The following is a 17307-nucleotide window of genomic DNA, read 5'->3' as shown; positions in this document are numbered from 1 at the left end:
CAGCCCAGATGTAAAGAGAAAGATCACTCATCTACAGCAAGTGAAAAGGTGACAGCTACACAAAACTCAGCTGCTTCACTCAAAGGGCATATGAGAATATTTTGATATGCATGAGTTTGCATCTCATGTTTCACTGTGTTTTGGATTAGAAAAATGCAAAACCTTAAAAAAATAAATTTAGTTGCAACCTGGTTTTGTATGAAGATTAGAACACAAACCCATCAGCTGTCTTACTTTCACTTGAAATTTCAGCCCACATTAGCAACTCTTTGGATGAACAAAGAGTGAGCTTTAACTTTGCACCAACACAAGAAACTACAAATTTCAACCACAGTGAATAAATAAGTCAGCATTTCAAAGAATTGCAAGAATTCTGTTTCCCTACTGAATATAAAAACAAATTTTACATCTCAAAATACTGAGCCATTTGGGATTACAAACTCCGTTGCTTTAAAAATAATTACTAGAACAACTAGATCTTAGGCTCTCTTATTTCCATACCTGAAGTTGGCTAAGGAAAATTCTTTTATCAACTTCATAATTGGGTTTGCAGAGCTAATTATAAGTAGAATGTAGTATTAAATTGGTCAGATGTCATATCAATGGAACTCTTAAAGAGTTAAAAATTATGTATAAATGTTACAAGCACATTATAGCCACACTGTGTGTTATAGATGGCTTTCAACATCAGCAAGTGTTGTAAAACTAACAATTGATTAAACATTTATTAAAACATCTTAATTTATTAATCCTTTATAAACTATTTACAAACGCAACCTTGAGATACAGTGTGATTTTTCAATCAAATGTAATTGTGCTGAAAAATAAAAACTAGCCAGAACCAGATCATAAATAAAAAATTTATATGGAATTCCGGTACAAATACCCATGGCTTAAAGCCACAGAATTTTTAGTATAAAAAGTAATTTTGCATAACATTTCCATGAAAAAGCCATGTAACAAAAAATGTTGTCCAACAGAGTAATTATAGTCGAAGGCTTACACAGATTTTATTTCACTTGAAACTTTATCGGAAGCATAAGTAAAAAAGGCAAAGCTTCATTTGTGCCCTCTTTAGAAATGTAGCCTTAACATTTCAAGACTGACTTACTGGTTTGTGGATGCCTCATTTTTTGGAGGCTCTTGTTGAGACACTTTCAGGACATGATTGCCAGAACATGTTGAGCACCAGCCTCTGAAAAGTGAGTCTCTAAATTGGAAATCCAAAATCTATGGTCACCCTTCAAAAGTCTGCACTCCCCGTCAGCAGATCTTACCAGAGTTAACGGTGCTACAGTTACTCAAACCATTTCAGTCAATTGTGTGAACATCAGCCTCTTTTCAAAGACATTTTGTCTATATTCCAAATGCAAGGACAAATGCTACTTCTGTAAAGTGAATCAAAACAGAGGATGGAGGTGATGAGATGACAAACAGTCTTCTCAGTTGGCACAAATGAGAGGTATTAATCCTTTAAATAACCCAGAAACACAGACGATGCTAAAACTGCAAGTCTAATACTGACGTAAACATTTCAGTACTACACTAACGTGTCTTAAGGTTAAGAAGACATTTTTCAGTGAAAAGGTACACGCCTTCCATATATTCCAAGACCGACATTGCTATTATTGCATGGTTACCACATTATTCATTAAGGAGAAACCTGCCTTTTATAATGCCCTTTAATACCACCTGTTACTTAAGCAGAAGAGCAGATTTCCTCCACAAGCCAAGAGTTACTACTGTTTTGCTGCAAGTCTATTTGACAAAGAAAAATGACAATCTTAAAGTTGAGGTGTTATTAATGTCTGCACAGCACTTTGGGAAGTGTTCTATAAATACAATAATCAGACCCACTGTATTTCAACTCCATTTGCAGTACAAGAGATCAACTGTCAAACCAAAGCTAGCGCTAATCTTCCTTATTAGCGGGAATATGGAAATGAAGGGGCCACCATCTACGGGGTCTGATGTTTGAAACACCTTAAAATGAATGTATCATCACTCAAACAGAATGTCAGATTCACAAAAAACATAACTGGGGGGAGATGAACAGCTGCCATTTGGTATGTGCCTAAAGGTTTGCTGTTCTGGCACGAGTCCCACTTGTTTGTGTCCCTTCATCTACAGAGATTTCATGTCGTCTTTAGACCGGTTTTCACTGAATGCTTTCTACAGCCCGAACCTGAAACATGTGACATGCTCCTTGACTTGAATGGGAGTTACTTGAACATAAGGGACTGCAGAAATTTGTTTATGTCATTAAAGTTTTGTTGTTTCTCAGGACATCTTGTAATCCCTGCATCTTGTACGGCAATAAGCTTGTTATATAATTTGTTAAGATCTCTTAGTTAATGGAGACAGAGGTGTACCTCTTTGCAAGATTAACAGATTTTTCAACACCAGCATGTCAAGATTTTCAAAAACAGGTGCCTACAAAGTTACTCCTCACTTAATTCTCAGGCACCAAAACGAGAGGAAGGTTTTTTAAAGGCTATACACCTAGCATCTTGTACTGAAGTAACTGGGAGGTTCTAGATACTCTGTACTTTTGAAAATTAGGCCTCTAATTTAGATGCCTCAAGATGACTTTCTGAGGCCAACTTTAAGCTCTTATTTTTTAAAAATCTTTGCCATCACTTTTTGACATTTTTAATATGGACGTTTCTCTCCCTCCAAATCTTTTTGGAGCAACTCAAGACTCTATTCTGTAGGGAACACCCTTTTCTTTTTATATAGCACAAGTCAACGTTTTCAATTACTTCATGATGGACACAATCCCCTATATTTTCAGGTCAAGCAGAGCTTTAAATCCATGACTCATTGAAGATGTCATCAACTTGAATCTTAGTCAGGTCACTGAAGATATGACCCTTGGTCTGCTTGTCCTAGCTAGTTTTGGTGATTTTAATATTTCATTTTCCTATTCTTAAAATATTTTCCCCTCTCGCTGTATGATTTACCGACACAAACAAGGAAAACTGACTATAGAGGAAATTGTGAAATGGAGTATACACAGCTCTGTTAAAAGCACAGCCATGGTTTCTCTCCCCCCCAATCTCTTCCATTTACAGTAATCTTGCAACAGATGTAGGCAAAAATTAATTTTTTATATTGACTGTATCACTTTAAAAACAATGCTGAAGCCCTTAGCACCACTTCTGAAAGTTTAGGGGACTGTGTCCAGGCAAGCCAAGCCATCTGCTCTCATTTTAGTGCACTGCAACAATTTCATTTCCATCATATCTATTTAAGAATTTTCTCTGCATCTATTTTCTCTGCATCCAGAGGGCTGGAGAAAAGAGTCTAATCTTCATGGCTGTATGAACAGTCTAAGTATCTGAGTATATGCAGAAGGAAGTACTGCCCCAATTCTGATCTCCTTTATGCTCAAGAGCTCAGTGAAGTTACACCTCTTTACACTTAGACAACAGACCAGAATCAGGCCCTACGACTGCAGGATTTATACTAGATTAGCAAATGTTGTACATTTGGAAACATTTAAAAAACAGTGAGTCACAGTAAGTTAGATTGCTTTCTGCTAAATAAAATTTTCACATTAACAGTAAAACAATTCCCAAGACAGATGTAAACTGACCCTGTCAAGACTGATTGTCTCCAAAAAATCACCTTTGTGCACTGGTAATATCCCTTTTCTCACACAAGGGGGCAACCATCTTAATCTCACAGAACACTCCTTTTTCTCACAAAAGGAAATGAAGAGACTGATGCTAGATGGCCAGGTTTACGCAACATGGTAATTAAATATGCAATACAAAAGATGTAAACAACCTTTCTGCTTCTTATTATGCAATCTGGATCAGCATGCTGCCAAAGTGGGAATGTACACGATTATCCTTTAGATATTCATTCACGTAATGGGATGTGGTTATTAAAAAAAAATTCTTAATATAAGTCATGCTAACTAGAATGAATAAAATGCTGATCTCTTGAATAAACTCGACAGCATGGGGTGTTGTCAGCAGATTAGCTAATGAGCCGTTTCCACTTTATGCAGTTCAAAAGATGCATCTGAATGTAGACAAGACAGCAGTGTAACCAAAAACTATTTCTTTCATTTCCTGATGTGTTTTTCCCACTACTTCCGTCATTAAAGCCAGTACACTGGAGGTGAAACCATAAGTGGTTTTTCAGTTAATATTACTAAAGCAGTTCTGACTGCCAACTACTGTGAGCTGGGAACAGCAAAAAAAAAAAAAAAAAAATACTGCAGTTCTCTGCATATGACTAGCTTGTATTGGTAAGAAATATGGCATTTACTGTTTTAGACACAAATACTTCTCACTTCAACATCTTAAAGGAAAAAGGTTACACTTTGGTAAAAATTCCTTGTTCTCACTAAATCATTTCCCTTCCAGCCTCTGAGATTCCAAACACGTCATTTTAAGCATTTAGTTGTCTATGTTCCATAGCCCAAGGTTTTTTGATGATTTTAAATTATTAAAATCACCAGCTGACTTGTGCACTATGCTTTTGAATAATCAACAGTTGAGAAGCTTTGGGTGCACTTCAAGCATAGAATAAAACTAGTTTCTGTTATAAAATTATGGTATAGTTTCAAAATAACTTCAGCAGAAAAAAACAAGAAAAAAAGCAACATAATGAAGGTGCTTCAGTTGAGTTGATGAAAGCAAAACCACTAAACACAAAGCTGTTTTAATGGAAGACAATTAAGGTGCCTCTGTCTGCTGTTTTATGATGTGCCTGATATTCTTATGGCATTTAAGGAACATATTCAGAGAGAAAGAAAAGGAAGTCAAGACTCCTGCTAAGCTACTTCTTGTTAATGCAGGTTTGTGAATTCAGATTCTCTTGCCTCATCTTGCTTTGAGCAGTGTCTATAAAAGAGCACAAGCATGAACAACAAGCATCTCATTACCAAGTCTTTCATCCCATTGGTCACGTCCCCCTACCCCTTAAGTCTCTAAGCAGACCAAATTATACTTATGATTTTGATTGTCATGCCCAACGTAATATATAAAGGCGTGCTTATAAAAATGAAAATCTATGAGCAAACATTGGCTTAGAAAAAGGAAAGAAGAAAGAAGCCAGCTGATGCAGAGCAGAGGTTTCGCTTTACATAAACACAAACTACAAATCAAGTGTTTGGCTTCAGCTGCAGACCAGAAGGGCCCCAAATATTTCTTTGGTCCGAGTCGATGGAAAACACCAAGAAAACTATAGTCCATTGTCAGCCATCTGGCTTTTACGTTGCCTTACTGAGCTTTGGGTCTCTGAATCAGATGGAGGTTGTTCACAGATGTCTTCTGTCTCTTCTGTCCCTGATCCTTCATCAACGGCAGAATCCTCTTCTGAGCCATCCTCACTTGAATTGGCCTCTTCACTTGATCTGGCTCCATCTTCCCCATCTGAAATGTCCTTCTTTTCCTCTGCAGCCTCTTCTAACTCATTTGCTGATAACTCTTCAGCTTCTTCCACCTCTTCTACTGCTGTAAGCTCTGCATTCTCCTTTTCAATCCACTCTACTGAAACAAAATAAAGATTGAAAATGTTTAAATCATAGGGCAAGTCATCTGCTGAAGCCTCTTTTCTTGTTACCACACTATCACAAGAGTACAAAAATTACAAAATATGCTTTGTGAAAAGATCCTTGGTGTAATTCTAATGTAGCATCATCATCATCTCATTTTATTACTTTACTCTGTTTCTCTGTACTCTCAAACCTAGGTATAACTTCCACCCCCTTATAATTTGTCTGTTACTATTAGGAAAATATTTGTTTTCATTTTGTTCCTAATGGATTACAAGTTAACAGTAGCTCAATTTTATTTAGTTCCTTTAATGTCCACCGTCATCCTACAAGCATTAGCTGGAACATAAGCAACTCTGGGAATGCTTTTTGTTAGGTAATTGTAGCTATAGAGCCAATCTAGCAAACACAAAAAGCACATATTTGTGTAAATCTGTCATAAATATACTGTTCCCATTGTTTCTCAGAGTGATGGATGGCTTCATATTACATGAAGTATATTCTCCACAACTTTTAAATGTGGCCAGAGTGGGACCTAATTACTTAGCAGTATCACTTTAAATGATGCATTTGAGACACTCCGTTCATTATTTTCAATACTACTGAACCAAACCCAAAAACCTACCAGCAAACATTACAGAGATATTTATGATTCCATAAATCACATACATATATACAAATCAAATTTCTTTACCTCCAGGTATCAGTACAACTATGTCAAGATAAGATTCGTGGAATATGGTGTTCCAGAATCAAACCTAAACCTAGACACCATTAAATGATTAAATATTCACTGGGGACTGAGATTTTTGCTTTGTGCTCACTGCTACCACCATTACTTTTGTAGAGTGGAACCTTACTATAAGAATCTTCACACTGACAAGGTGGCAGGACTGTCTCCTTTATAAATCATATACAGTAGATTCCGCATATTAGCAACCCCGCTGGTTGCCAGCAAGAAGTTGCTTTTATCTGGCATTTGTCAATAAGTGGAAGGCAGGTTTGCAAGGCTGCAACCAGGGAAGCAGAGGGGAGAGGGGCTGCATTCCAGATGCTGCGGCCTTCTACAGGGAGCAGGGTGTGCTGCAGGCCCACAGTACTGCACAGTACCTCCCCCTGCACTCTCTGGGGATGGGGGTCTGCACATCCCAGCACTTCCTTCCCTGGGCACAGCCCTCCAGCAAGACACAGCCCAGAGAGCCCAGGGAGAGGTACCATGCAGCAGCCCCCCTGCGTGCTACTGCCCTGCCCGCAGCCTCCCTCCCTCCCAGCTCACAGACCCTTACCACCTGTGGGGTCCCTGTGCACAGGCAAGTTTGTGGGGCTGAAGCCAGGAATGACATGTCCCAGCACTTCCTTCCCTGGCTGCAGCCCTTAATAAGCAGCATGCCCATTGCCAATATCCAAATCCCATTAACACAGAAGTCATTGGGACAGGATTGGTTCCCAGCAAAATATTACTATTAACCAGATATCAATATCTGGGCTGCTATTAAGCAGAATCTACTGTATAAAAGTTTCTGAACCTTTCTAAAGGGCAGTTTCAACCCTCAGCTGCACATATTGCTTTCCATTAAAGTAATGGAGCGTTCTAAATATACTGGAGGGGATAATTCGGCCTTAAATGTGCTGAGACTACAGACAAAGATAATGAAATAATATTAGATTATTAAAGGTGCACTTTGTGCCATAAGAGGCAGCTTGGTCTACTGGATTGTCCCAGGGACTTGGGAGCCAGAAACTCCTGAGTTCTCATCATACGCTGCCATGGACTCACTGTATGCCTTTCAGGAAATCTTACACAGCAAATCTGCACCAAGTATGTCTTGAGGTACATCTGCCTCCTTTGCAGACCCAGTCAATCAATCAATCAATCAATCAATATTCTCGTTCTATTTTAGCAGCAACGATTGAGATGAACTCTACTAAGCAAGTGTCAGCTAAGATATGATCGCAAAATATTTAGTTCTGGTACTGAGGTAAGAGGCAGAAAACTTCCCAACTTGCGAACGGGGCACACTGGATACGGAAGTAATTAATTATTATAAAACTGCATCACGCCAACTTTTTTACATCTTTGGTGACTTTAAGCATCACAATACCCACTCTTGCAGACCATATGTGAACGTAACTTCCACTTAAGTGTTGCAGAGGGAGGATAATTTGGGTCCAAAGTGCAGTCTGTGTAATGTCTGCCTATATACAGAATGTGCATTAGAAAAATCCTGTCAGAGAGCAACACTGCTTGTACCTTTAAATTAGAACAGGGGTTCCCAAACTGGGGTTCGCAGAATGTTACAGGGGGTTCGCCAGAAAAATTTCACTAATGGCGGCCAGAGGACCCCGGACATTGGAGGCAGCAGGTGGGACCTAGTTGCAGAGCAGTGAACCCAAGCCCCAGGGAGAGTGGGGCCAGGCATTTGGGGCTGGCAGCCCAAACCCCGGCGGTCAGCGGAACCTGCAGCCCAAGCTCAGTGGAGCTCAGTTGACCAGGGCGGTCAACGGGGTCCAGCAGCAGGAGCCCTATGGAGTGCGGAGGAAATTTAAACTTAAATCCCCGGAAATATTCATTTTTAGGAGTGGGTTCATAAGATTTCACAATTTAGTGAAAGGGGTTTAGCAGGCTGCTAAAGTTTGGGAACCACTGAATTAGACAATTTTGTGGATAAGCATAAAACTGGGAATCAGGAGAACCATTTCTACTTCTGGCTCTAACATGGATTTCCTGATTGACTTGGGATGTTTTTTAGCCTCAGTTCGTGTGCCTGTAAAATGGGACTACTACTACTTTTTCTAATAAGGCTGTTACAAGGCTAAACTCTTTGGTGTTTATAGAGTGCTTTGAGTTCCTCAGATGGAAGGACATGAAAATCATAGTGTTGTTTACAACAGTAAATACAGACCCTTCTCAGATATGCATGAAGGAATTGCCTGTACTCAGGATTAGTCAGTTGCCATCAATGAATCTTAGAGGAAAGTTTTATCATGAAAAAAAATGTACATTAGTAGGCATAAATCTTTCCAAAAATAGAATATCCAAGCATGTCGAGTGCTTACCGGATGCTTCTTCTCTGTACCTAGCCTTGGAAGGGCAAAAGCAGTCTGCAAGCAAAACCAGTATCTAAGTAGAAGAAGAAAAAGTGTAATTCAGTAACTTAACCAGTAGGAATTTCTTATCTCACAGCCCCTGCAATATATCAGTCCCTTTGCACCACTGAACTGGGTTTATGAGCTTACAGTAAATTTAACTGGTGACCGGGTAATAAGAAGACTTTTTGAAGAAGACAGTGCCATCCTGACTAAGTCATTGCTGTACTGGTCCTCCACAGTGCAGAGGCCTAGTTCTAATGTTTTCTCCTATATAATTACTTACTTTTACATTACGAAAGGGGTCACACTTTGTATTAAGAATGTTTATAAAAAGTTAATAAATGATTAGACCATTTTAATAAACAGGTACTTTTTTACAATCACACCTTACCGTAATGGTCTATAACACATTCTATTCATATCTAACATGGTTAATAAATGATTAATACATGTTCTAAGCATTTATAAATATACCCTTAATATCAAGTAAAGGATTATTTCAGTATTTGGAATTTATATTACTCCGCATCTGTTCCTAACTAATATCTACACAAAAGTAAAGTGGCAAATGCAACAGATGAATTTCTTCAACAGATGAAAGCAGAGAAAAACAACAATGGCAGTGGACAGGCTCAGACAGGTTTAACAGCTATCATAAGCGGAACCACATTCAGAAAGGAATTACTACTTTCAAATAATTCTATGGGTCATTTTCCTCTTCTCCTATCCTACAATAAGAATTCCAATAGCCTCACTTACCAAGAAGCAGAGGACAAAAAACAACCGTGACTGGCAGTATAAATATCCACGCTTAAACCCCTTGCCTTAATTTATAAAGAGGACAAAGCCTGGGAAACCTCAATACTAAATACACAAAAATGGAGGAAGCAGAATAGGAGATGGTGCTGACAAAGTTACTAGCTTTCCATTGCTGTATGCTCAGCTTCTCTCATCCTACAATAATTCCAGTACAAGCAAGTAAGTAGACAGTACAACCAATGCAAAAAATGAGTTAGTCTAACCCTAAACAGCAACCTAGAAAAACTACAACCTCACAGGACAACAGCAGGTCAGGCTGTCACAATAAAGTACTGAACAGAGAACTACACAACAGACATGTCTGTATCAAGCTTTGAAGCGGATCCCCCCTTCCTAAAAACCATCATTCTTTTTGAGTATCTATTAATAGGTCTTCTATCCACTGAACAGTGGTCTTTACAAAGCTGATTGAAAACAACATTTTTTTCCATGCAACAGAATTTTAGAGACTTACAGAGAAGCTTTATCCAAGTTGATTGTCTCCTTAACATCTAAGCTATAGAATTTCTTCTGGGAACTAAAGTAAATAGTTCAGAGAGAAATAGAAAACTCATATGCTGCCAACATTGAGATGAAAAGTGTGCAAGAAACCAACACTGAGATGAAAAGTCTGCAAGAAACCGGAGGTTTATTCAAAACACTTGTAGATGAGGTGGACCAATATCTCCTCTCTTCCAATAGAGAGCACAAAACTTAAATAGAGCTGGACAGGAAATGACCTTCCTGTCCCAAGAAAACTTGGTATTTCAAAAACATTTTCGTGTCCCATATCAGGACAGTCAAAATCTCAAATGTTTGTGAACTGATAATCTAGAAAAATATCAGTTTTGATCAATCTAAACATTTTGTTTCCACAATTTGGAAATGTTTTGTTTAGATTTTGACGTGTTAAAAACGTTTTATTGTATATTAACTTGCATATGGAAATAAGTCATGTCAAATAAAAAAAGCAGCCGTTTCATTTAGAAAATGCCAAACAGGACATTTTGACAATGCTGAAACTTCGCAAAAAAAAAAATGTGACATGGGAAATTCATCAAAATTAACTTTCCACTGAAGAGTTTGGGTTTTCCCAAATCTGCCTAACAACAGAAAAACGTTCTGTGGAAAAATTTGTGACCAGCTCTACTGAAGAAGGCTATTTGGGCAGAAAGAAAATGAAAGGCTGCCTTTACCAGAGTCTTAAAACAACAACCCATAAAATACCATGTTTAAACGTAAAGTTGGTCCCACTGAGGGAAAATAAGTGTGCTTACTGCGCAAATCATTAAGTTCTGGAGAAAAAAACAAAACAGGAAAGTGATATGAACAAAAAGGCACATTCCTCAATGAAGTACCAAACAGCAGAAACAGTAGCTGTGAACTATTAGCACAGGGGTGGCCAACCTGGGGCTCCGGAGCCCCATGCGGCTCTTCAGAAGTTACTATGCAGCTCCTTGTACAGGCACCGACTCTGGGGCTGGAGCTACAGGTGCCAACTTCCCAATGTGCTGGGGGGGTGCTCACTGCTCAACCCCTGGCTCTGCCCCCATTCCACCCCTTCCTGCCCCAGCCTGCAGTACCCTCGCTTCTCCCCCCTAGAGCCTCCTGCATGCCACAAAACAGCTGATCAGGAGGCACAGGGAAAGAGGCGCTCATCGGCCTGGTGGGTGGGAGGCGCTGACATGGGGCTGCTGACGTATTACTGTGGCTCTCTGGCAATGTACACTGGTAAATTCTGGCTCCTTCTCAGGCTCAGGTTGGCCACCCCTTTATTAGTGATAAGCCCAAGATGCTCGGGGTGTACCTACACCACATGACAATATCAAAAGACACCTGCATAACATCTACCTGAGTGCTTACATTATTAACACCAGTGCAGAAAAATGGGTAAGAAATTACCTAGAGTAGACAGGCCTTTAAATGCTGTTAAAACAAAAATCAAGAACTTGTTGAAAAAGCAAACCTTAAACCTTAAAAAAAGAGAGTAAAATTTTCAAGGGCACCTAAGTGACTTAGGAGACTAAGTCCTACTGACTTCCAGCAAGACTAAGGGTCCTCAATTACTTATGGTCAAATTTTTAAAGGCACCAAAGTGGATCAGTGCTATTAGCAGACATTTGGACACTTCAGGCAAAAAATCTTCATTCAAAGAACGAAATGTGTGCATGTGTAGATAGAAACACAATGCATTGGCAAATCTACAGGCCTTACTCCTGAGGGAATTCTGCACCAAAAGATTTAAAATTCTGCAAATTTTATTTGTCAATAAATAAATGTGGCTCCAGCATGGCAGTGGGGAGCACATGCCACTACTGAGGTGGGAGATCACCCTGAAGCCCTCACCTGCCCTGTTACAAGGACTCGGCAGTGAGGTTGCACCTGTCCCTGATACAGTGCAAGGGCTGGGCCTGCCCTAGAAACACCCCGGGGTGCCAGGTGTGGGTGGGCAGGCTCAGCCCAGCAGGATCCAAGTATAGAGGGATCCAGATGTGGTGTGAGGGGTTACTGTGCGAGGCAATCTGGGTGTGGGCGACACAGTGGGAGATCTGGATGTGCAGCGGCTCGTTGGGGGGTACCAGGTGAAGGTGGCTGGGACTCGGGGGGGGGCTGTGTGTGGGGGTCCAGGTGCTGGGGAATTGGGGCTTGATGGGGTAGGGGTCCAGGTGCAGCTGGTTTGGGATCAGTGGGGTGGGAGTCTGGGTGTGAGGGGCTCGTCGGAGGGGTTCAGGTGTAGGGCTTGTCAGGGTGAGGGTTCAATGGGCCTGCTTAACAGGAAGCTCCAGCTGCTACTGTGGGGTTGCCGCATGCCGGGATCCCACTTCCCTTATCCCCGTTTTCCCTCCATCTCCCTGCCCTCACTCCCATATTCCCCTCCCCTGCCATATTTCATCCCCCTTCCTTCCCACCCCCTCACCCCCCCCCCACGTTACCCAGCCCCACCACGGGCACTCACTGTTGCACAGAATAGAAAACAGGAAGGCTCCCAGCAGAGAAGGGGACCACGACTGGCACTAGATCCAGGAGGCAGCATTCAGCTGCAGAGCCAGCGGAGCCCAGACACAGACTCCTTCGGATGAGCAGCTCTGTGCTAGTGGAATGAGGGGGGGCAGTGGCATGTGCCCCCTCCCTTGCCTCGCCTCTGTTTGGAGCGGGGCAGTCCTCGCAAAAAAACTGCACCCATCCCCGGGCGGCTTCCCTGCTATTTTCTGCAGGGAAAGGCAGGAAATCTACGGGAGAGGGGAGGACATTTTCTGTAGGCGTGTAGTCCCGCAGAATCCCCCCAGGAGTAACTGGCGCATTGGTATAAGCTATAGCAGCGTGACTATTCCATTTGCCTGTTACATGGTGCACCACTGTCATCCAGCAAAAGAATCTAATGGACATATGAGCTTCAGAGCTGGAAGAGGAACTGAAGACGCAAAAACTCGTGATCTCAGGAGATGAAGGTCCTGCGTGAATCAAGCCACATTTCCACTGACAAGGTAACAGTCATATCAGCCTGTAATTTGTCAACTCCCTCAAAAACTTCTTTCAGTTGCTTTTTGCAGTGTTGTCGTCACTGTGTTAGGTGACGACAACACTGATACTACAAAGACAAGGTGGGTGAGGTAATATCTTTTATTGGACCAACTTCTGTTGGTGAAAGAGACCAGCTTTCAAGGTACACAGAGCTCTTCTTCAGGTCTTCAGTTGCTTTTGTAAGTTCATTGCTTCTCTGTAGAGATGCGAGGTGTAAAATACAGGTTATGTTTTCATCAAAGACCTCCTCATGTTCAGTACATATTTATGGGAACGGGATGCAAGCAGACAACTTCCTGAGATTCCTGTCCCTGAGAAGTTGCGGTATTTATCCTCCTCGTTCAGTAAGCCAACGGGTGGTCAAAGACTCTTCTAACTTCCACAGTGTGCTGTAGAGGGCAGTGTTTAATGTTATTTTTTCCTCTAAGAGGTTTGAGTAGCATGCTGAACACACTAAAAGTTTAGGTTGCTTGCATCATAGAAGTGACCTACTTTCTCATTTTCTTTTTGTTGTGTGAGCAAAGACCTCCTTATACTTCTCTGCATTCCTGGGTTACAGTCAGCAATTTGGATGCAATATTCTGCAAGTTACTTTTCAGACTCAGAATAAATACCAGTAAGTAGGAACATATTTTTCCGTTCAATCACCATCTTACAATAATGCCATGTTGATTAATTTAATCCTTTAATTTTCCCTTTATTGCTTCACTAGCAGTATCTAACATTGGATTTACAAGCTTAAATCTGTCTCGAGAAGTACATCCAGTAAGAAACACTTCAGTTATGTCTTTAAATTACTCGTTTTGTGCTACACTGAAGGCCAAGTTAGCAGATACGACGGTTGCAACATTTTTATCAAATTCACTGCTTTGCCACTCAGTTTTTATGACAATTGCTAATTGTTCTTTGCTATTTTTGGATGGCAAACGTGCACTGAGAAGGCTCCTGAATGATGCTGATGCACCGCTGAAAGGCATCGAGAACTTAATTATTGTGGCTACACTGCAAGGGCAATGGCCTATTCGCCTCAGACAAAATTTCAAGTGCAACATCAATGGAGTTTCCCACAATCAAATCATTGCAGCGCTTTCTCAGTAATTATTTCAGGAAGTTTTCTGGAGGTAGAAGAGATGTAAGGTTAGTATACAAGGCAAGCCATGTGTCCAAGCCTACAGTGAATCTCAGCATGAGACTTTAATCCATGTTCCATGAAAGGAACACGAACAGTAGGGTCATGACTCAGACGGTTGTCTTCTTTTTGCTGGGAACCTGCAGCGTAAGTGGTGATTCCCAAACTAAATGTTTTTAACCTCTTTTTCCCCCTCATCCTCTTCCTTTATCTAAACGATCTCTTTTTCCCCCTCTGAAGACTCACATTTGTTCAACGTTGAGGAATGAGTGAGAATTCCATGTTTTCATTCTAAAGAAGCTAAAAAGTGCTGTAGGGAAGTGCTGCTGGAGCCAGGGTATTTATATGGACAGTTCCCTTCCTCCTGCTTCCTTTGTGTAGGGCACATTGAAATGGCTTAGGCTAGGAGAAAAGGAAACGTCCAGCAACTGCCATTTAATAAGCGAGGCTCTTTACAGCAAAGAGCTGACGTAGGGGGGGTTATTTATTTACAAGGCCTATGAAGTGTTTCTATCCACTGGATAATTATCCAAGTTATTTTTGCATAGAATATTTTCACCTCCTGCTATGGTTTTTTGTTTTGTTTTTTACACAAGGCTTTGCTGTCGGAGTAAGTTGTGACTTAAACTGCAAACACCATCTTATCACTTCTCAAAAAGTGCACCATGTAAGTGCTCAAACCAAAATTTATATATAAACAGTAGAAAAAGAAAAACAAGAAAATGGTACTATATATTTCAAGAAACAGATCTTCCAGTCAGTACAAAATACAGTTTTTCTAGAAGTAATGGCAAACAAATGATCCACCAGCTGAAACTTTTCACCTTCATCCATTTTTGGGTAATAAATGTATTCTGTTTCTTGCTAGCTGTGAATCTAATAAAAAACACCCATTTGATTCACATCCAGTTAGCAAGGGTACATTTACTACTTAAAAGAACACACAGACATCTAAATGTAATAAAACTTATAATGCAGGACATTCATCTTTGCACAGGTTATACACTGATGCCCACAATGTGCTGCATATATCGAAGGATAGAGAAACACACAATACATACACCGCTTCGATACAATTACAGCTCTGTTATAATTAAATTCTCAGAGCCCTTTATTCAATCCCAATCCCAGCAATCTGTGCTCAGGACCTAAGGGGAACGCCCAAAAGGTGGCTTTAAACTATCTCTTAGGCCAGTCGGGGTCTAGTTCAGCCCCTGATGCTGCTTGGCAACCAGCACACAAAGCTTATTTTGCTAGTAGATCACTGGACTACAACAAAACTACAGCTATGCCTCCTACTCCAGCCATACTCTCCGTGCCAGGGGCTGTGAGGTGAGTATGATGCTGGCCACACCATCTTGGGGAGGATAGGTGAATATTCAGTTGTCCAGTTAAAGCTGCTTTATATAGCCCCTTTCCAACGCTGAAGCAGTGCAAAGGCTTTAGATGGACTACATGAGCCAAAGGTGCAACATAACCTGGTCACTGTCTAACACTGAACAGTGTTAAACAAGGTTCAGGGTTTGGTATACAGAGACCGTGGCCTGCTTAGTACCATGGCAAACACACTATTAAAAATCTTTTTAACCTTTTATTAAAGATAAAGAAAAGAAGAAAAGGCAGTTAAAGCATTGGTCATGTAAAGTACTAAGTAAGGCTTTCATTTTAACAACATCCCTCGCTCCCTTTCCCTTTATCTGGAGAGGGTTTTTAGAAGGAAAAAAAAACCCTTGTTTGACAGTCCCTTAGATGATACCAAAGTTGGTAAAGTAACTGTCTTTTTGGAGAAAAGCAAAGAAATTAGTTGAGACAAGGTGGAGCTGTTACTGTTAAAATCCAATCGCATTTCATCCTGATGTTGTTTGGGATTCAGCTGGAGCCAGCAGAGGTGGCAACGTCATCTGGGTTCCTCTCTGGCCTGGTCTGGGCAGGACCTCTCTCAGGATCAGGGTGATGAAGGCCTGGGATCCCAGGGGATAGCCCAAAAGGGAATGTTGGGTGGAACAGCCATCCCCTCATTCTTTTGTCCACTAATTAGGCCTTATAATCCAACACACCAATTTTGATTGATTAATTTTTCTGGTCTTACACTTTCTCATTTCCAGGCACGATCTTAACACAGTCCTTGAGTTATATCACTAGGCCTTTTTGTTTGGACTAATTCAGTCTGTCTTCCTTTTCCCACCACTATTTGTCATTATAGATTATTGTGACATCTTATGAACTTTCACGTAATTGTTAGTTCAGCTGTAAAAAGCAAGGAAAATGTGAATACCCAGTTAACACAAGAGGCTCCAGAATCTGGCCCTCAGCATACAGGTATGTTACCAATGTTGTACAAGTCTCTACTGTAAGTACTTTTTTCAGCAACTGTAGTTCTGTGACCATCTGGGGATTTCAGAATACTCTTGGGTGTCAGTTTTGCTCAGTGACAACAGATGGCAATGTCACAGATACTTGATTTTGATTCACCAAGGGGGACTCAAATCAGGATGGAACACATGGACGAAACAGTGGGAAATTAAGTTTTAATATAGACTAAAATATCAAAACAGAGAAATTATGAACCACTGTTAAAAGCAAACATCTTCATACACAATGAAATTACAGAAAGCCTCTTTCAATCTGGGTTCCTTCCCCCCCAAAAGACCAAAAGTCAAACCTTGAAATTTAATGAATTATAACCTCACAGAGTGAATCAAAGTGACCTTATGCTTTCAGTATAACTAATCATTAGTATAAGATTATTTTTCACTGTTTCTGTTTTTTTAGCAACGGTATGGGTAGATATGGCACTTCAAGCACTACAATGCTACATATATCTCCATTCCACCTACCATACACAATCTTTTCCACAGTGATTGTGCTTTCAGAAAAACTGAATCAGATGGATATGTAAAAGATAAAAATATTTACCTGTAAACATGGAAACTTTCAATATAATGATACATCTTGTGAAGTTATTTACTGCTACTTAATTTTAGTCAATTTAAAAGAATATTTTTACTCCATCCATGAAGATAAAGGTCAAATAAAACCTAACCTGATTGAACCAATGAGTCCTGATCCCTGCTTAAGATAATCACTGAAGCCAAAAGAAGGCTCTGCTCTAGAATGGATAATATTTAAACCCACAACAGGAATGGAAAAGAGGAAAGCGTTTGTACGGTTCTACAAGTGTTGCAAGATGGTCACACACGAGATCAGTGATTCCTTCTTAAAGTAGGGAAGAGGTGTGTGATTACATGACAATTTA

The 17307-nt window shown here is 40.4% G+C and overlaps 1 protein-coding gene across 1 annotated transcript in view; it reads right to left on the bottom strand.

The window, feature by feature from the left end:
* Positions 1 to 711: 711 nt before the first annotated feature.
* The window catches only part of TMX4 (thioredoxin related transmembrane protein 4), a 57692-nt gene continuing 41096 nt past the window's right edge, over positions 712 to 17307 (bottom strand). Inside the window, exons 7-8 of the mRNA XM_077814097.1 lie at positions 8570 to 8633; positions 712 to 5507 (exon numbers count right to left, since the gene is read on the bottom strand). Coding sequence (XP_077670223.1) covers positions 5200 to 5507; positions 8570 to 8633 — 372 coding nt within the window. The 3' untranslated portion in view covers positions 712 to 5199. The remainder of the gene's footprint in view (positions 5508 to 8569; positions 8634 to 17307) is intronic.

The sequence above is a fragment of the Eretmochelys imbricata genome, chromosome 3 (assembly GCF_965152235.1).
Source record: "Eretmochelys imbricata isolate rEreImb1 chromosome 3, rEreImb1.hap1, whole genome shotgun sequence".
NCBI lineage: Eukaryota > Metazoa > Chordata > Testudines > Cheloniidae > Eretmochelys > Eretmochelys imbricata.
This window is presented reverse-complemented; position numbering and strand designations above follow the sequence as displayed.